At 39.0% G+C, this 21,953-nt stretch overlaps 1 protein-coding gene across 1 annotated transcript; it reads right to left on the reverse strand.

Annotated features, from left to right (window-relative positions):
- Window positions 1–5,659: 5,659 nt before the first annotated feature.
- Window positions 5,660–19,711, reverse strand: LOC122129972 (H-2 class I histocompatibility antigen, Q9 alpha chain-like). Its single transcript, XM_042704713.1, has 8 exons — window positions 19,557–19,711; window positions 14,951–15,211; window positions 10,939–11,217; window positions 10,351–10,626; window positions 8,033–8,146; window positions 7,909–7,926; window positions 7,535–7,569; window positions 5,660–6,257 (listed from the first exon to the last, which is right to left on the reverse strand). The coding sequence occupies exons 1-8, from the start codon at window positions 19,621–19,623 to the stop codon at window positions 6,231–6,233; spliced, it is 1,077 nt and encodes a 358-aa protein (XP_042560647.1). The 5' UTR covers window positions 19,624–19,711; the 3' UTR covers window positions 5,660–6,230.
- Between the last annotated feature and the right edge of the window lie 2,242 nt (window positions 19,712–21,953).

Consider the following 21,953-nt stretch of genomic DNA (forward strand, 5'->3'; position numbering starts at 1 on the left):
AGAAATATATCAAATTAAGTCAAATAAACCTTTAGTGAAATGATGAAATGTTTGATGATATGATACTTTGATATGTTAATCACACTATGGGAAGTTTATTCCAAGTTCTTCATAAAATCTACAACTTGAACATTTGTTCTGAAAAAATGCATAGGATGCTATAAGGAATAAAACACCCTTTTACTTCACCTGTTCCTCTTGACTGTTCACAATGGCCAGATGCCCCCTAATGTGATGCAGTGATCTCGACTCTGACTCCAGGTCTTTCTAGTGGAGGAGAAGAGGTAGCACTTCCCACTGTTGTGAGCCCACCCATCAGGACAGACCCTACAACCAGAGGTGGCTACAAACACACATGACAACACTGATCAGTGGGTAGTGCTGTCAATATGTTACACCGATGCAGCCTTTAGAGTACTGTGTAACATCATGACAAACACCATGCTGTTTGCATTCAATGAAAGTACAAGCTTTGCTTGTTCATTGGTATCTAGCAAAGTATGCATAGGGGAGGATGTATGCCAGACACGGGGGCAAGATAAGATCAACCAGGGCGAAAATAAATAGCTTTGAGGTGAACAGGCAGAGAAACTCACACCACTGGGTTTGTACAGTCCGCCTCAAGAGACTTCACAGATGGTTTGGTAAAATTCAAGGAAAGTTCAAGGTGGAATGTTATTTGTAACTTACCATCAAAAGACATCTGGAGGGTCAACAAATGTTTGTGCTTGACAAGTAGGTCCTCTACCCCTGCAATTAAGTCTATCAAAAAGACCATGGCAGTTGGAGAGTGTGACATTGCAGAAGCGGACAAAACTTTCAGTTCAGTTCACCTTCTATCTTTACGGCATGTTATACAAGGTCACTGTCATCCAAATAATAATACACAAAAGACAGGAAAAGCAGTAGTGTCTAGCAAACTCACCGGTGGTATTCAAGGTTGCTGACAGATTCCTGTGCAGTTTTTCCATCAGATGAAGCTTTGCTTGTTCATTGGTATCTACCAAAGTATGCATACAATGCAATCATTTAGGGGTCAGAATCATGCGTGTGTTACACTATACCATACAGGAAATCCATGCATTATACGTCATAAAGGCACAGGCATATTCAGAATTCAGAATTCTTTTCATTCAGAAATGTTGTATTAATTACGGATCATTACATTACATATGAAGATGTATTTCATATCTCTTTCGCCATTTATTTAAACGCTTCCTGTAATGTGAAAAAGAACTGAGGTGAGGAAGTATGCCAGGCACAGGTGCAAGATAAGATCGACCGGAGCGGAAATAAACAGCTCTGAGCTGAACAGGCAGAGATATTCACACCACTGGGTTTGTACAGTCCGCCTCAAGAGACTTCACAGATGGTTTGTTGAAATTCAAGTTAAATCTTTCTAATTGTTCACTGAACATCTCCTTAACCAAACCCAACCCCTTAATCATAAACTGTCGTTAAAAGAGTTTCAGCAGAATCTTTGTTTCTAATCCGAGCCTTTGTAGACTGTCTGTAGGAAACCACCCAAACACATTGTGACCAAAATGTGTACAAGCACTAAGAGGAGCTCAGATATAAGTACTAGATAATTACCATAATGTACCATGAAATAAAGTGTGAGCAGAAAACGATTATACTTCTATTAAACGAATCACCTGTGCCTTCCCTACCTCTGTATCTATGTTTATGTTTTGATTTGTTGTTCTTTGTATATAATGACTGCTTTGGCAATGCAAGTGTTCTATTTGTCATGTGAATAAGGCAAGTGAATTTGAATTTAAAACTCACAGAGGTGTATCACTGCAGCAAGAGCCTTAAGGGTGAAAAGCAGGCCGAGGCCGATACCAAGAGCCAGAGTAACCCTTCTGGACTTGGAAACTTCTCCTTCTCCGCCACCGGCACACGGAGGATCTGTGGCCTCAGGGAGCCTGGAGCTAGACACTGTGTGAAATAAAACTCATCAATTATTAAATTAATAACTACATCATTACCTCAACTAATGAATCAGCTTCCTACAGCTGAAATACAGTAACAAATATGACGAAAATATATGACATATAACAGATACAGCCTAAGAACAGTATTTGTACCATGTTTAATTGCAAGAGTAAAATCTGATGTTACTTACAGCACATCGTATTAGGAGAATAATCAGCGGAGGAGTCCTTCCTGACACGGTCCATTCTGACACCAGAATAATAATGATTAATGTGCACTAATGAGAGACATGTTAGCTTAGCGATCACACACTGAGTAAGACCTCTACAGACTACAGGAAGTTAAGAGGGGACTGAAACCCTGCCTACGTCTCACCACATCAGCGCTTTATTCACACCTTTTTTTCTTCTGAACCTTATTGCTCAATCATGCAGCTTCTGCACATACAGTATGTCTATAGGATCTTTACTCTGTCAGTTCACAAAGCTTTGGAATGGGAACTGGAGATATCACCTTAGTGACTTTGAGAGCTCAGCCTCTTCAACAGAAATGGAGATGAACCTGGCAAATGTGGATGTAGAAACCATTTGTGCTGTTTACATTAGTCCATAATAACTGAAGACATTTGGTTAAGGTAGTTCTTTTTATTAACACTAGATGGCAGCATGTATCCATATTGAGAAAAAAACAAGTGGAACTCCGAGGTCACCTCATGCCATTGCAAAGACATTTCTTCTACACACCATCATCATATATAGAGCTGAATCTTAAGATATTTTAATTTAAAATATAACTAATCAGGTCTGAGATATTTTGGGAAAAGAATCATCTTTAAATGTAGTTGTTGGCACATGCTCTGCAAACATAGGCCCTCATATAGTATAAGCATGTCTTAGCAGCCCAGGCAAGAGGCTGGGCCATTCCATAGCTCGTGAAGTCAAAGTGAGTTCTAAAACTACATTAGTCTCTTACAGCAAAAACGTGTCAAATTGTAAGTCTACCTACTTCAGAGAGCCTTCTCAAAGTCATCATCTTAGTACATATGAAGTTTGTTAAGGGCTTGCTCCATCAGTTCAGCAGCAGGTACACGACAGTTTTACATAAAAGGGAAATCCAAGTATCTATTTTGCAATATGTGGCAAAGCCCATTTGCAAAAACTGTAGCACTACACATAGCAAAATACAATGGAAGTGAAATGCAAACACTTCTCACTTCTCAAACACATGGTGAGTCTCATTCAGGGGCAAGTGTCTCACACACAAATCTGTATGTTTTCCCACAGGAGTTGTCGTGCCATTCTCCTGTGCTGGCTGGTTCGTCCTTCCAGTTGTCTGGCTCGTCCTGTCCTCCAGGCCTTTTAAGCCAGAATCTGAAAACCGATCATTTCAAGCAACAGTAGGAGTTTGGGTCTAAAACTAGCAAGCTAACTTGCTAAAAGGCAAGCAAAACACACCAAACACCCAGTTTGCCTGATAAAAGCTTGCTAGCAAGCTAACATGTGTCTGTTGGAGGTGTAGTTGGCGAGGGGTTCAAATACTTATTTTCTGCATCAAATACAAATAAAGTCATAAATGTTATAAAATGCAGTTTTCTGGATTTGTTTGTTGATATTATATTTCTCACTGTTAAAATACACCTACCATTCCAATTGTAGATCACACATTTCTTTGCAAGTGGCCAAACTTGCGAAATCGGCAGGGGTTCAAATACTTATTTTCCCCACTGTATTTATTAACCCATCTACAGTACACTTCAAGTATTTAATGTCTTTTAATAATTTTAACTTAAATCTAGAAGTGGACATGTAGTATTCTTAGAATTGTGCTGTTGTTTATTCATCAGGATAGGCCTACTCTTAAAGGTCTGCAGAGTGAGGATGATAACGGGACATCACTAGCCACATGTTGTCAACAGGCATTGAGAACAGCTCTGCATGTGACCAGGGCTGATAAGATGCTCACTCTGGAGAGGTGGTCAACAGTAAATTACATTACTCTCTGTATATAAAGTGATGTTTACAACTGACAATTAAATATAGTTTGGTATTTAACCTCTGTAGAAGCATCTTCAGGCCATCCCTTTGTCTCAGTTGAGCAAGCCAGTAAAAGGAACACCACACAGTGAATTTTGTCATTTGGCCATAAACCTGTCTCATGCAGTTACCTCTCAGTATGTTTGAGAAAAGCTAACTCGTGTTGATAGTATTTCTGTCAGGGCCGTTGAGGCCAGATAAAAGCTAGTGTAACCCACCTAAATCAGTGGGTCAATACGTTGCGTGAAGATTTTCACGTGACCGTCTCCTAGGAGATCTTTTGTTTTTCTTTTATTAATACTTTTCTTGATACCTTTGATGCACCCTGTTTGATTTCTGCTCCTTAATGAAACCCTCTTTTTACTTTTAAATCGATTTTCCCTTAATTAATATTTATTTTTTTAATTACTTTACTTACACTATTTTTAATTTTTTTTATCTTTCATTGGATCCCCGATTGTTTTTTTGTATACTTGGAACGTTGGATGGCGAACTACCCCAGATTGACCTGACACTGAGGATCCGGACTGGAACCAGGCTAGGACACATACACTGATTTCACCATACACCATTACACACAGAGACTATTTGTTTTGTTTGGACTTTTTAATTGTTTTTATTTGATACATTAATAGAGCTCTCTTTTCTTTTGGGATATTTGTATTATTGTGTTATTGTTATTATCAGTATTATTATTATTGAATCATTATATTTATTAAAACTATTGTATTTACTATAACTTTAACTGCTTGTCTTATTGTCAGTTTTCTCCCCCCTCCAATGCCGAGCCTAGAACTAGCCTAAACCCAATATAACTTCTAGAACCCGGAGCACCTCTATCCTAGTGATAGAGGTCATAGATTGTTCCGCTCCCAGTTGAGTACAGGGGCGCTACAGTAGCAGACTCAGGAGCAGATAGACGGTTTAGGTGTTTTTTTGACTCACATGATTGAACAGAAAAAGGTTGGCAACAGATAGGCAAGACAGAGTAAAGGTTTCCTGAATGCTAGGCAAAAGTCCAAAACAGCAAATCCAGAAACTGACACGATATTCTGGCAATGACTGTCAGCCCTGGTGTGGTTTAAAAACTGTGGCTGACGAGAAGAGTGGAGTCAGGTGTGGTAGAGCAGGCACCAGTGATTGGATGCCTTGCTTGTCAGTCAGCCAGGAGACAGGGCAGAAGGAAAACCTGGCACGGAGCACACAGAACTGCGCTGACATGCCAGATCATTGACTAGGGAGGGCGTGTATCAGGCCGGACTGTGACAATTTCATGTATGTATGCTTGTATATTAATTTCTATGAGATCTTGGTTAGTGTAGTTAATAAGAAGTGACAATAAAATAATCATACACTACAGAGGATCAAAACCATAACATACTTTTGCAACTTTAGGTAGAAAATGTGTGAATGAGATGTGAGCACTGTATAAAAAAAATCGAATGTGTTAAGGGCTGAATTTGTAAGAATTCATATAAATTTCTATCAATTCTTTCGCTAAGCCGTCTTCTACAAGTCTCTTACTTTGAACAAGCTAACTTGAACCAAGAACGGGCCAAAGAACAGCAGATTCTTTCACATACAACCAAACTGCTCATTCTTAGATGGGAACTCTATTTGTCCAAACTACCACGGAGGTGCTGTTACTTTTCTTTACACTACATTCAACACAGACAAGACAAGAAATCTTCCAATTTGGTAGACTTTATTTATTTTTAAAGCAGTCCATTACAATTCATTTACATTGTCCACCACTTCAACTTTGTACACAATTTTGAATTTATAACCTTGTCTGTAATTACCTGTTTATTGAATCATATTGAGCTGCTCACAGGACAATAAAAAATACTTTTTGCATGGTGGATCACTATTCCTTCCTATAGTAAAGTATCAATAATTTCCCCACTTCCCACCACCCATTTAAGAGGCTGAAACTGCAAACCATCACAATTAATTTAAAGAAAGCACAATACCTTTTATCATTATATTTCAATCAGTGGCTCCACTAAGATGCTAGATGTGATATTTAGATTTGATTTCTGGTGGAAGAATCTTTCCAGATTTTGTAAATTGTGTAGATTTACCAGCCACTAAACATGTTCTACAATCTATACAGCAGAATTGAAAAGGATGAGTTATTGCTGAACACCAGAATAAAGAAAATAAAGCTGAAATCTGAACATTATGGATAAATCACACTATTTAAGAAAATCAATCTGTTGATTTGCACGATTCTTCATCGTTCCTCAATCTTCATGATCAGCACTCAACACGCTCAGCTCCTCCCTGGAGAGAATTGACACAATAGATATCAGACTAACAAACTTAATCAGCACAAAATGATGACTGCTTGTGAGTACACAACTGGTGACACAGAGGGAACACAAACACTCATATCTGCTTGTCTTTAGAAAACTGAGTCAGAACATATATATGGTCATAGACTAAATGGTCTAAACCAGTGGTTCTCAAACTTGCAAGTGGGGCCCTGGACCTTTCACCCACAAAATGCAAGGGACCTGGATTAGGGCTGAACGATTAATTGCATTTGCGTTTTAATCGCGATATGATAGAACGCGATTTTCTAACCGCAACGTTCGCGATAAAAAACGTGGTCTAAAAAAATTAAAATAAAAAATGGTACATTTTGCACACAGTGTTTAAAAAGTGCATGCCTTGTGTTTATTCTACAATGACTTTGTTTAAATTACTTAAATGCATAGTGGCAAAGCCACCGATTTGTTGTTCTTGATTCTGTAATGAGCAGTTAAATAAAAATGTAAAATGTGGGAAATAATATTTTACACTAAATGTATCTAATATTGTGTTGGTCATATTTAAATCATTCATTACGATTTGTTGGGGAAAAAATTAGGATAAAATAAAAAAAATCGCATAATAAATCGCAATCGCAATATTGGGGGACAAAAAAATCGCAATTAGATTATTTTCCCAAATCGTTTAGCCCTAACCTGGATTACAGTTGCACCAACAAATCACAGACACCTTTGTCTTCACCCAGGCCAATGAAAACTGATAGTTATGATATATATAATATATATATATATTCCAAACATAACCGTAGCCTTACAACACTGCTACTGCAGTACACTTTAAGCAGCCTTTAAAAAGGCTATTTTCATCTCCTATAGTTTCTGTCTGCAGTAGCCTAGCCTACATCTTTATCTTCCATCATTCCAGCTCTTTTCTCTTCCTACTGAGCTCAGCCTTGAGATCCCCAACACTGGTTTCGTATTCGCAATAAACATAAAAAGATATTTCATCTCTTGTTTCTGATCTAATTGTTATCTCTGTTAATCCACCTGCTCTGGTTTGTGCCTCGCATTGCCACTAAGGTGTTAGTATTGCAATCGCCCGTAGTCGACTGAGTACTAGACTCTTGCCTTTTTTATGTATTTATTCATATCACATTCTTACAACATAAGCACAACACCAACACATTCACTCATAACAGATCATCCAAAATCATTACTTTCAATTTGGGAAGCATAGGCTTGCAAAAGTTTGTGAACCCCTGGTCTAAACTGAAGTATGAACCGTACCTTGGGGTCAGAGGTATCAGAACCGGAATCGGACTCTGTGAGAAGGTCAAAGCGCACATAAAACAAAAACATGAATCACAATATTAACTATAACACTCGTATATAGCATCAACATTTAAAGCTTGTATATTGTTTTGTAAGTAATTTTTATTTTGTTTAGAAATTGATAAAATACTTTCTGTATGCCTTGCCATCAAGTAAATGCATGTTAGTGGTTTGACAAGATTACAAAGAAACAAATGTATAATGGATGCTAAAAGATTGATGACCAAGATACCAGTAAAATATCAAATATCAAATAATTGAGTTATCTAGAAGTGTGAGTATTTCAAGTTAACTATCATATCAGGTGTATAGCTGCAAGAGGTACTCACGCTCGGCCTTCTTGTAGTCTGTAAAGATACAAGAGAATGTTTATTATGCTGATGCATCATCAAGGCTGAAAACAGTTTTACTTGATCAAAAACACTGAAATTGCATGAAAGAGGTTACTCTCACCTTCCTTCTTCTTCATCATGAAAAAGACAACCGCAACAACCCCACCGATCACAACAACAGCAGCGATGACACAGCCAATGATGATGCCAAGGTTATTGGGTACAAGGTTACTGCCTACAGAACAAAAAGGTCACTGTTAATCGCCTCCGCAACAGCTTTAAATGCACACATGACCCTGATCATCCTACAGTGAGTCTGGGATGGTGCACAGACCTGTTAAATGAAATTAGTCAACAAGTATATCTCCCTTCTCTGTACAAAACACTGAATCCAACATGAAGACCTCAGAGTAGAAAAACACTGATTTTAGAGCACTACAAGATGTATTTGATCCTATAGCCTACACATGAGTCAAAAGTGTAAATACATTTATATGCATTCACTTTTAAAAGCCGAACATGCCATTTTGCTGGGGTTATTCTGAAACTTGGCTTAATGTGTAATCGGTATAACTGACAGAAGCAGATCAATGCTCTGATGGGTTCTGTGCCTCCTTATCATGGAGAATGTTTCCCCAATGTGTTGCTTTATAACAATGGCTACAACTGCCAATGATTTTGTGTTTCTGGAAGCGTCGCTACAACTTATGGCTGGATCTACAGCTCATTACAGCAGCTGGAAGAATAGTTGCTTGGTAGTTTCTATCATCGATATAATTTATTTAGTTTGTTTACCTACATTATCTTTTTCCTCTACTACATTCACACCTTTCTCTAAATTTGTTAGCATAGGTCTTGAAGATTTTGAACTGAACCCATTATGAAATGTTTGAGACTAGTTTTGACATTATATACGCTGCAGTGCACCATTAGTGGTGTTACTGGAAGTATGATGTATGAACTACAGTGGTGCAGATTTGCAGCCTCGCCACTACAGTGACAAACAGAGCAATGAGTGGGTGAACAGGAGCAGATCCAGCGTCGGAAATACACGAGGGCAAAGGGCAAAACTGCCCCTAAGAAATATAATTTTGCCCCTGCTATCACTAGGAGAGGGGCAAAAAATGCCCCCATAATTTCCTCTAATAATAATTTAATGAACTTGTCAAAAACATCGTAGCCTATATGACCCGGTCCAGTTGCCATAAAATGTTTTAGATTTTTGCCTTGACTGATTGTTGCGTGTGCGTGAAGAACCGAACATTCTAACACAAATTATAAATGGAGCGCTTCTTAATTAGACCTGTGACTGCGAGTGTGAGGAGAAATGAGGATCAGCAAACACAGTGTCCGTCACCATCTCAGGTTCCAAAATATACGATTTTCATTCGAAAAATTGAAGCTAGATTGGCTTGGGGTGGAGGATGACGACGGCGAGAAAAAGACGCACATTTTTTTCAAGGCAAGTTGCCAAATCGTTGTCAATCCAGCACAGGCACACTGACTCCATCAAGGGGAGCGAAAACATAAAGAAATACATGGCCGTTTATCACCAGGCGCCAAGCAACACGCCAATCCGCCTACGGTGAATGATAACTAGTAATAATATTTTTTTTATTATTTAGTTTCAGTTTTAGCTAGTTAAACGTCAGCTAGTTAAACGTTAGTTAGCTAACGTTAGCTAGCTCTGATAGTGCGTTAGCTACAAAGGCTTGCTTGCAAGCTAGCTAACTAGTACCATCTGTATTTCCTGTACTATGGTAGGTACATGATTAAAGGTAACAAAAAAAATCCAATAAATATAATAAGTTATTATTATAAAAAGAAAGACAAACTTATAATTGTTAATAGTTGTTTAAATTTTTTTATAATAACAATAAATAACCACAAAGAAATAAGAATACAATTGAATATGATTGTCTGATTTATGTTTTCTGTTTGTTTTTTGTTCCAAAAATCTAAGAAAACACTTTGAATTTGTAGAGTACTGCTTAATAGTCTTATTATTGCCTTTTGATGACAATCCCCATATACTCTAAGCCTAAATAAGTATGTTTATTATTTTGAACATAGTTAAATGTTATTTCACAAGTTTCAAAAAGGGCCCTCAATTTAATTTGAAATGCCCCTGGATTTCAGTCAGTGGGGGCAAAAATTGCCCCCTAAAAAATATGTAAATTTCCTACCCTGAGCAGATCACTCATCATGGCTCACTGGTTGTATATAATGAGCATTATACACAAATGAGAAAAATACAGATCTGTACAATTACGGGGAAAATGTCCAATAGTGATAGGTTTGGTTCATGAAAAAGCATATAACATTACCGTCATTACTGACATTCTACTTCAGGTTTTTGGAGGTTTCACTAATACCCCAATAATATGTAACAAGGCAATGGTCCATCACCATAGTGGTGTTTAAGGTGTTTGTTCTTACCCTCTTCCACAATCAAGATCTTAACAATGGGCTCTCTGCTCTTGTGGGCCACCTCACAGGTGAACTCTCCCTTCTTCCTCTCCTCAGGTGACACTGTAAGCTCGGCTCTCTTCTGGAAGGTTCCATCCTCATTGGGCAGCGTCTCCCCCATATCCACGTCCTCATGCATGTCCACTCCATCCTTCTTCAACGTGATCATCACTCCGTCAGGATAGAAACCAGTGGAATGGCACACCACTCTCGAGCCTTTTTGGAGGAGGGTGACCTCAGGCCGGACTGGAAGGGCAGAGTAGTAAGAGGGGATAGAAACAATGAAAAAGAATCCTAACAACACAACAGTAACAATGAAAATGACTGCAATGCAGGAAAGCAATGGGCACAGAATGGTATGTTTGTCTACATGGAATAACTATCTGAACATAGAGTACATTACACTGTACTACATTGATGTACATTAATAAAGTGAATACATTTGATGGAGTTTGAAAAGATGATATCTCTTGGTGGAGGACATGAGTTTCATCATAATGACTGGAATCCTGCCCACTGTAGAGCAGATGCAGTTATCAGTGTTGTGTGCTGCTGTACCTGTCCTCTCCAGAGTGATGCTCCCATACTTCAGATACTTCTTCAGCCAGTCAATGCACTCCTTGGTGTAGTACGCTTTATCACTCTCAAGTAAACCCCTGTTAGTGTTCCACTTGTTTTGTGTGATGAGAGCCTGTGGCTTTGATGCGATGTATCTCAGGTTCTTCAGATCCAGTGTGATAAAGTCTTCTCCATCAAAACCATACTGAATATATCCATCGACAGCTTCACTCTCATCATCCCACTGACAGCCTAACATCGTCTGGTACGTGTGCACACCTGAGGGTAGGATGGGGAGAAAGATTTTAGAATCATCAGAATCACACCTCTGATTCCTCACACCTTCATCATCTGCAACATTCTAATATTCATTCAACTGTCACCCAGAAGTTGTGTAACCATCAGCATGAGCTTGTATCTGCTTTCATGAGTGCATGACCTTCTCATATGTGTGGTCATTAGTCATTAGTATGTGTGTGCATGTGTGTGCACAGGAGAGACAGAAAAACCAAAAGCAGTGTATGGAGATGTAATAACATGTCTTTACTTCATGTGCTGCTTCTGTTCTGTTATGATGTTAAATTCTAGGTTTTATTCCTTATTCATGTTGCCTTTACATGATGTAGGGGAGAATGGGGTACGTTGTCACAATCTCAGAACTGAAATAACTACCTTGTTTGACACAACTCCCTGAGTCAACATCTTGTCCACCTTTAGTCAAGGTCCAACCACACTGAGCTTAGCACAATTTTCCCACTTTCCCTTCCAAATTAAACCTGTGGCATACCCCATTTTGTGTCATAAAACTTTTTTGGGTATTTACATTTGTATCTTTTCTATTATTAGAGGTCTTAGTGTTTGATTTGATGCTTTACTACAGTCTCAGGGTGAATTAGCCTTGATATTGAGCCCTAATTAATGAATTAGTGAGTGTGGGGCAAGTTGACCAAGGAGCAAGTTGTCACATGTGTTGTGTTGACTACTCAAAGCCCTGGCTGGAGATGTTAATGGTAGGGTTCATAACTAGGTCAGTGGGCTTTACTTTGGTGCAGCATTTGGAAATCCCTCCCATGAGGGCAGAGAAAGAAAAGGCTGCTGCAGAAAGGGAAAAAAGTGTCCGTTGAGTTTAGGAAAGAGAAAGAGGGCAACCAAGCATTACATTAAACGTCACATTAAATAAACCTAAACGACTGTTGAGATGAGACAGATGAGAACAAGTGTTTCTGCTCTGTCTTGTATGGAACTATTTTTAAACAGCCGGCCAAAGGAGACTTGGGTTCAGTGTGTGAGATGCAGCAAATGGCCAATGCTGCATGTAGGCTACCTCAGGAGAGTCAGTTTGTGTGTTGACAGAATTATGACTTTGAATGCCTCATGGGTCTTTGTCTTAGATTTGGTGTAGAGGAAAGAGAATTGAAACTGACGCCTTGGAAAACTGCGAGAAGACAAGAAAGCAGTGTTGCACTATTCTCTTTTTACTTTGGTCTATACCAGTGGTTCCCAAACTTTTTACAGTCCCGTACCCCTTCAGACATTTAATCTCCAGCTCCCCCCCCCCCCTCGTTGAAAAAAAAAAGTTTTCCTTTTCACCTTTTACTTTAATTCCGTTTTAATCCGTTTCGGCTCATTTTGTTCACCCAGAGGTAGATTGATGGCTTAAAATGAGTGAATAATATGTGCCACAAGTGACCCAAAACTTCTAAGGTTGTTGTTTGCCAGCCATCAACAAAACAGAAGACTAAAAAAACATTATTTGCAGGCGATTGGGAAGATGAGCGAATTCATTTAACAGGCTACGGAGGTCTGTGTTGAATAGGGGGGCGTGGCCGGAGCGGAGTTCAGCACAGACGTGACATTTTCTCAGTGGTTTTGTTTTCTAATTAATGCTTGTTCATCGTTGCGATCGTTGTTATGTTTATAAGAAAGAAATACAGCCTTGCAGGACAAAATACAGGGGAATTTGGGCGATTTTGATGCACAAAATGATGTTTCCGTCTGAAAGTTGCAATTCTGTTTCAAACGGTACATTCTGCGAATTCCGTCCGTTTTCTGTTATCGCGGAAATTTTCTCCCCGCGTACCCCCTGAACCACTTTGCGTACCCCTGGGGGTACGCGTACCCCAGTTTGGGAACCGATGGTCTATACTTTCTAAATAGCTGCACTTGCTGAAAAACCCTCCGAGGTGTGCAAATACGGTCTGACCTGTATTTTACTTTTCTCTAGGCTAGTTGTTTAGAGCTTAGCCTATTTCTTTACGCACAGGCCGTCTGAAACAAACATACATTCACTCTGAGCCCCACACTAAGAAGTAAGGCCAAGGTGCTGTTGAGCAGAAACGTCTTCATTAAGGCACAATGAACCTTATTTTTAATTCTCAACTTTCCCTGCACCGTCTCCATCTCCATTCTCCACTCACATGTCTGTGGTGAACATGCGCTGCATCAGCCAATGATGTTTTAGAATACTTTAAAATAATTGTTGCTTAAATATTGATACTAAGCTTTAGGTGATATTTGATTAATATGTTTACATTTTATTTTAACTGGCTCACCCACAAATCACCTGAATATCACTAAAAATATTTTTGTTTGACTTTCTTATTTCAGATCAGCCCGTGTATCACTGGTGTCTGAGAGTCAAAGCACCTGCTGGAGTCTTGTCCCAGCCTGCAACACAGAGCAGCAGCAGCTCACACATCAGGAGACTGTTGAATACAGGTGTTTCTTTTTTGTGAAAACCTACAAGGGGTGGCACGAAAGTTAGAACTATTTGATTTGTGGTATGTGTGTGGATGTTGTTATGGATCAGTTGGTGTGCAGCAGTGCTGTTAAAACTGATTTTTATGGAAAACCATTCTTGGTGTTTGTTGCTGGCTGTTTTGTCACCAGTTCTGTTCGCTTTGGGGGGGCTACAGGGTGCCTAGGGTTTGTATCGCAGCTTCTATTACCTTCCCTTTATTCTTGGTTGGTATTACTGGAGGGCTTTCCCACCACAACTTCCTCACTTAACGTCAAATAGTTTTTTTAAACACACACCTTACCCCAGGTAGCCTAAAGGAAGATAACCTGTGTGAAATGCAGTGCGCATGAAAGAGTGCTGGGGAGTGCTTCATGCCATTTCCTGTAATGTAATGGCCAAACATTTATAATGAGCAGGAATAATATGGTCCAGACTGTATGTTACAATTTCATATCCTCCCCTATACTCAGAGCTTGTGGTGCAAATTTCTTCATACAGCTACAAATCTATCCGATAGTAGCTTTCAAGCTCGGCAGAATTAATTTTGTGAGGAAGCAGTACTGTCTGTGAAGAACTAAATTTGAATCCTACTGTTGAGAGAAGAGCTTCATCTGAAGGCCATAGTGAAGTCTACAAGCCTGTTGCACCTGAAACTGGCAGTCAAAATGCCCAAAGGTACGCAAAGCTGTAATTGCAGGAAACTGATGATTCTTTGATGAATATAAAATTTGATGAATAGAACAATTTAAAATAATAAATGGTATATGTCCAATGTATTAACAAATAATGTTATGGATCCAATTAATGCAGCAATGAATGGAAAAGAAAGAATGCCATTTGTTCCTATGAAAAGAATTTCTGTGAAGGTGTTTTCCTTGTGTTTGTAAATAATAAACATTTACCTCTCAAATCTCTGGAAGCTCACATCATAGTGTTTGTGCCTCTGTTTGTTCTGTGCATGTCTTGTGTTTGAACCTTATTAGTGACTGATATGAAATATGGTTTTCATCTTGATTATCCAATAACTTTTAAGTGGTTTGCTATTTACCCACAACAACAATAATGGGAATTTCTTACAACTCCAGAGTATATCTTACATATTTACATCAGTATTGAAAGACTGACTGCTTTGTTTTACCAGACTTATGCATTGCATGTTGTAGTACACCTCTCTTGGTCAGGTCACACTCTGGCTGACTCCTAACTCTCTGTTGACTCAATTATCTTTGAAAGACGGGAGAGCAGAGCAGAAATAATGTGATGAAAATTTACCTTCAGTCTGGTTGAAGCGGGATTTGGCAACAGCTATGTTGTTTTTAAATACTGCCTCAGCTCCAACAGCCAATTCAGTGTTTCTGTTCCAGAAATCAGAGTCTACTGCAGCAGCGACCCACTCTGCTTTTGGGGCCATTCTCTTTGTGAAGCTGTCATAGTGGTTAATCTGTTGGCCATCCACAACACCAACAGTTATAAACTCTGGGAAGTTTGGGATGCCAGACGTGGCAGTATAGAAATACTGATGAGTGTGGATCACTGCAAGAGAAAAAGGGTCTATTGTGAGACAATTTACTTGTGAAACCTGTGAAATCATATTCGTACATTACCTACAACTTGTACCATATTACAGTGCCTTGCAAAAGTGTTCAACCCCCCTGAAAGTCATCATCACAATTACAAAAGATACTTACTGTATATATATTTTTTCAATCAGTATTTTTATTGCAAACATTTCAAACATGCTCTTCCAAAGGCAAAATTAGTTATTTGTCTGCTAACATTGAAAGTAAATAAATAAACTACTTGAATTAGTATTCAACTCCCTGTGCTTGTGCGTTCCAGATGGCAAGTTATTCAAAAATGATACAGAGGTACCACTTAACCAGGGTTTTTCCTGCATAGAGAAAATTTGGGCGCGCGCCTAAGCCGTTTTCCCGAGCGCCTACAACAAATCCCGAGCGCCTAAGGCAAAAAAAAAAGTCTGCGATAAAATTTTTTTTTATAAAAAAAGCTGTCATTCATGGCGCAATTCAGCTTAATGGTGTTTTGAGCCCTCACTGTCGACTTCAAGGCAGCAGCTGCCTGGAAGGCGCATACCGCCTCCCACCCCTGAGCCAATCATTGAACAGAGGCTGCCTGCTCCAAGCTTGCCAGTTTAGAGAAGACGTTGGTTTGAATTTGAGATTTGAGCAAGCAACTTAATGTAGCTAGCTTTTAGCTGTTTTAAACCAAGGCACTTTACTTCAAAAATGTTGTTTTCAACCTGCTTATCTGGTTAAATCTGGTTAAAATCTGGTTAAAACAACTAGTGAAGGTGTTTTAGAATAATATTAATGCCATATACAATAACTCACTTTATGTTAACACCACTGATTAATGTTAGCTGTCTAATTATTTCGCGCAATGCTAGCATGAATCTACTGCTAAATAAAGTACATTAAGGCAGCCACCAGTCTTTGGATAGCTCTCATAAGTGAGTTATTGTATATGGCATTAATATTATTCTAACCACCACACATAGGTACACACACACACTAAAACACTAAGCCTACTATCAAAGTCTTTTTTTAAGATAATGTCGGCAACTGCTAGCTAGCTGCTTGCTCAAATTCAAACCAACGTCTTCTCTAAACTGGCAAGCTAGGAGCAGCCTCTGTTCAATGATTGTCTCAGGCAGCTGCTGCCTTGAAGTCGACGGTGAGGGATTAAAACACCATTAAGCCGCAATTCATCACGCGTGCAATGCATGTCAGCGAATATGTTCTCAATAGTATGTTTCAAGTATGGGCTACAGCCGAAACCTCGTTCTGTTTTGATCAATAGTAATCGAGTTGATAAGCGTGGCTTCTTGTCTGAACAATACGTAACTGTGAGGTGCGCGAATGGACAGAGCGGCCAGCTGCCAATCACTCAACTTGCATCCTGACTTCATCAGTCGGTGGTGATTTTGAGCATAACATTCCATTTTCAGTATTCGTGGCTTTCAATGTATTACAATATCTGCTATGTTGAGGTCCTACACAGGTGTAGGCTATTATTTGATTTGTCTACCCGTTCGAGTACCAGTAGACCGCAGGGCCTCGGGAGAGGCAGACAACCGCATTGGTTTATCAATGAAAGCTCAGCTCGTTTCTGAGGAGAGCGGATAGATTTGTGTTGGCATCTCGAATATAATAATATAATATTATCATTGATAAACCGGTGCGGTGTAAACTGTCGTTCCGCTGGCGAGGGCCAGCCCGACGTGCACGAATACACCTGTACAAATGCAAATGAAATTTCCACTCAAAATGCTGACAAAAGTTTGATTTCCAACGCAGTCTCCATTGGTGGGCCAATAGAAGTTAAACACACTATTAAACATATTTGTGGACAGTTTTAATAATAAAAACAAAAGAATGGTATGTAGGTTTGTATAATAAAAATGAATAGTAATAATAGATAAACTTGAATTTCATAATTTGTGTGTTCCATTTCTGACCACTGGTTAGTTCTAGATTCTATTGATATACATTTCAGTAGTTTGCTTATATATGTAAAGAGGTAAACCTTGATAATCTTTGAACCATACATGATAGCACCATGGGGCTTGGACTATTGTCAATGTATTAGCCTATCTATTTTAATCTAAAGTGGAAGCAAAATGATTTCCTCAAGCATATCCTCCATTATTTATGAAATGGTAAAATGTAAGCTAATAAGGTGACATGGTAACACAGACTGTGTGTTTTTTTTTGAGCACCGAAGACCCATTTTGACCCAGGAAAAACCCTGTTAACTGATCATAATTATGTACTACCTATGAGTGGTTAAAGTAGAGATCACTATAATCACTGTATAAGGGTCATAAGCAAGTTTGTGGGGAAAAGACTCCAAGAAAATATCTAAATGTTTAGATGTCCAATTGAGCACTACTGGATCCTTAAGAAGAAGGTTGCATCACACCATCTACACTGTAGAAAAGGCTGTCCCCCCAAACTAAGCATTCAAGGAAGACATTGACTGGTGAGAGATGCCACCAAAGTCCAGTCATCAGCCTGAAAAAGGTCAAAGTTCAGTGGCAGGAGTTGGAGTGCAGGTGTAGGAGTCAACACCCTAAAGAGCTCTACAGAACACTGGGCTCTATGGGAGGGTGACTAAAGAAGGCATTGAGATCCACATTCAAGTATTCATGGAAGTTGCTTAAGATACGAGAAACATTTTTATGGTCAGGTGATACCAAAATAGAGCATTTTGGCCAAACTGTCAAAGCGCTTAATGTGGCGTAAATCCAACACTATCAATCCCTCTGTCACGCCAGCGCTGAGCCCTGCTCCTGCCACGCCCTGCTCCTGCCACGCCCACTCCTGGTTCAACTCACCTGCCTCAGTCACCTTCTCAGTCCCCTGATCACCTGATTAACTGCACCTGCTGTCACTCTCTCCACTATATAAACTCCTCACTCCACTCACTTCCCTGTCTGGCCTCGTTTTTCAAAAGGGCTAATTCCAGAAGATTCCAGTTCCGGACTATTCCACTTCCTGCGATCATTCCCGTCTCTTTCCCTGATTTACAGGTCACTCTATCTCTCCACGTTCTCTGCCTAGCTCCCGTGTTTACGTGCTTTGTTTTCCTAGTTTGCGTGATTACTCAGTTTTCCTTTGTTTGCTCTACAACTTCTGAGTGTTTTGTGATGTTGGACAGTGAACTTCTGAGCTTCCTACTAGTGGACAATATCAACTAAGGCATTCAGAAGATAAAAAATAATCCATCACTTCTACCTATCATTATGTGCAGAACACATGGGGCAGCAAATAACATCAGGTCTGCAAATAACTATTTTGGTATCTGATATTTTGATGTTTTAGCTCAATCTGTCGATTATGTTTAATTTAATTAATCCATTAGTTGGATGGTTTGAAAAAAATCCATTATAATTTATATATTTTTAAGATTAAACATTTATGTATTAAAAGCAATTTGCAGTGCTCATTTGCACACTTAATAATCATTAAGCAAACCTGTAATACTGAATACTGCAACAGTTAATTCAATGCATTAATTCATGAGTTAACTGATTAGCGAATTGTGATCAGTGCTATCAATGCATTCATTATCTGGATTTGTAAGTTAAATAGAATAGAGACAAGACATAAAGTATGCACTTTACATGTCTGCAATTGGGCTTGCCCCGCAGTCACATTTCTGGCTAAAATATTTTATAAATTATTATTCTTGTTTTGGTTGTTGCTATTATTATTATTGTTAATTTTTTGATATCTGGAAACACTATTAATGTCTCCAAAAGAGACACGCCTACTAGGCCCATTGTCATCAGTCTCTAGGTAGAACTTCTGTACACAGGTTTGTAAAATAAAACGAAACTGCAGGATATCTTTCACTTTGACACACAGTGCAATTATGTATGGCAATCAAACGGTATAGAATAGTGAAACTAATTAAGGTTACAGGTTAGCACGATGACAATTCAGATAATGTCATAACTCTTTACTCCTAAGCCTTAACTGCATTAGCATAACCTCAGGCATTTTAGCGATAATAACCGATAAAGTTCTAACATAACCAACACATTGCCATGGGTAGACCAAATCCCTGGTGTGTAAAATACTCTTAAAGAGTTACATTAATACAAGATGCGCAAACACCAGAAAGCTTAACAGCCTACCGATACGTCACATTTAACCAAACAGAATTACATCTGCAACTATCAAACTCTTCATGGGGTTCACACGGGTGACTTTCAGGTCAAGCAAGCTGAAATCTTCACACAGTTTTTAATCTTCCAATAGATTATGAACCCTCTGCCAAATCTCAACGACACAAAGGGACAACAAACAAAAGCCCACACGAGAGCTTTATGAAATAAAAAGAGCAAACTAACCTCCTGAGGCAACATGGAAAGAACCTAGGACTGCCAGAAGCGTAGCGATCATCATGTTTGTCTTCATGAGATGTAAACAATAAAGAGTGATAATGTATTTTTTTCTCCTCCTAACTGGATGTTACTGCTCGTTGGAACTCCGTGAAGCAACTGTCATACAACGACAGCGCTCAGAATGAATAAGTGACATACCACCAATTAGAATTTCTGGAAAGGAGAGTGACACCCAATGCCATTTTAGAACAGTACAAACGTCATCTGTTCTCTGGCAGAAGTTGTTCTGTGGGGTTAGAGTTGGAAACCGAAAGTATAATCTGCAGCAAAAGATATGTTAGGTAGCACCATAGTGGGGGTAATTTGCTGTCTAAATGGGTGCAAAATGACTGTGGAACCATATTTGCCTCATCTTAAATATGATGGTGTCATTTATTCATTGTTTTGTATGATGTCCTGTAACCCAGATATATACAGAGGAGGATTATGACCCAATATACCAAACCAAAAACTGCACAGTGAAAAATACATGCTCTGAGAAACACTTCAGACGAGGTCTTGAAAATTAAAAATATCAAAAACATTTCAAGTGCAAATTGAGCACTTTTGTACATCTGTACATTTTGATGAAGCCAAGTTTCAAGCGGTAATCTGCTGACCAAAGCTGCATTATGCTGAGTTATGTTTGTCACTATCATATTGCAACACAAATGTGTTCCAACATGAAGAAAGCCATCTAATCACAAAAGCCTAAATTTAACCCATTATATGTTGGACAAAGTGGAATGAAACCAAATGTTTGGCAACATTTACAGCAAAAATGTTTCAGAGACTTTGGCCACAGTTAAGTTAACTTATTCATAACTACAGTTAGCATTACTTTGTAAAACATCAGTCTGTTAGTGAGAAGAGAATCGCGTAGAAGCTTCCACCAATTACTGCAAAATTATACTGGAAAACATCCAGTTTATTTTGACCTTTTATCCACTAGTTGATGGATGTTATATGTCAGGATCCTGGTGCAAAATCAGGGAGTATGTTGAGTGATCAGTGCTCTACCTGGAGCTGGAGATGAGCGAGGGAGACGTGTTCAAGGCTTTTGCATGTAGGCTGATGGTTACGACAGAAAAGGGTTGCATACACCCACACATACACAGAAATACATCATCACCTAATCTATCCAAAGGTATGAATACCAATGAGACACATAAACTGCCGTTGACACTGACCACTACTTCAGATCACGATGTGACCAGTGACCCCATACGATACGGTAATCGATTTCAAGGAGTCAGATCATGGAAAGCCCCTGAAACAAGGCCTTGTTGTTTGTAGCATTACAGCTCCACCTACAGGTGATCTACTACATGAACGGTATATAGAGAGTGAAATAGACATCTCACTGAAAGGCATAGCAACTTATTTTTTATCAAGCTCAATAGCAAATTCTCAGAGTTGAGTTTGAAAAACAAACAACAAATTCAAATCACACGATGTGTATCAGGTAAAAAGGTATTTTTTCATTGTGCTGCGCTTTGAAGGTTGGCACATAAACAAGAAAGTGAGACTGGTTGATACAGGAATAGACGCCACTGCGCACATGGCATGTGTTATATAACCTGGTCAGCCTACGGTCTTCAGACTTACAGGAATGTTGTATGGTCACCCTCATCACAGAAACAAAGTGATAAAGAACCCAATATCTCTATGTACACTGTTGTTACAATGCTACATTGTATATCATTTGGTATATGTAGTATATATATATTGAGTGTTACATATTACGTAATGTAAAGTAGATAACTTACCTGATGATTCATCAAACTGGCTAATGACTACACATTGTGATTAGGACACCACTGGTCCGCAACAAAACTGCTAGTCTAAATCTAACAAATGAAAGTTAACCAGTATTGCTTTCAATCTATGCAGGCCTCATATGACAGGGGACATTCCTACTCAAAGAATAACACCTGGGGCCTAAAGTCTAGTACTGACCCAGAAGAGACCATTGATGTCATCAAGGGGAGAATATTAACTACATCCTTAAATTATGAATGAGCCTGTTAAGAACGCCATTACATGTCCTCCAATACATTGATCTCATCTAAAGAACTCCAGGATACATTCAAGTTGATGGAAAAATTCCCCTATAGATGATGACGAATATTTTCCCCAAATGTCCCAAACAGAAAGGAGCACCTACAGTTCAGTGCACAACTGACAGCAACTACACTCAAGAACATTTCCATTATCATAGAGTGCTCACTATCTGGCCATCCCATATTAATCTGATTAGATATGTAAAGTATAGGTGAAATAATATTGAAATACAGCACCAACATTTGATCTCATTCAGGAAGTCAAACACTGCAGGCATGGGGTTGAGGGCAACACTGCCGA

Source organism: Clupea harengus, unplaced genomic scaffold (genome assembly GCF_900700415.2).
Source record: "Clupea harengus unplaced genomic scaffold, Ch_v2.0.2, whole genome shotgun sequence".
Taxonomy (NCBI): Eukaryota; Metazoa; Chordata; class Actinopteri; order Clupeiformes; family Clupeidae; genus Clupea; species Clupea harengus.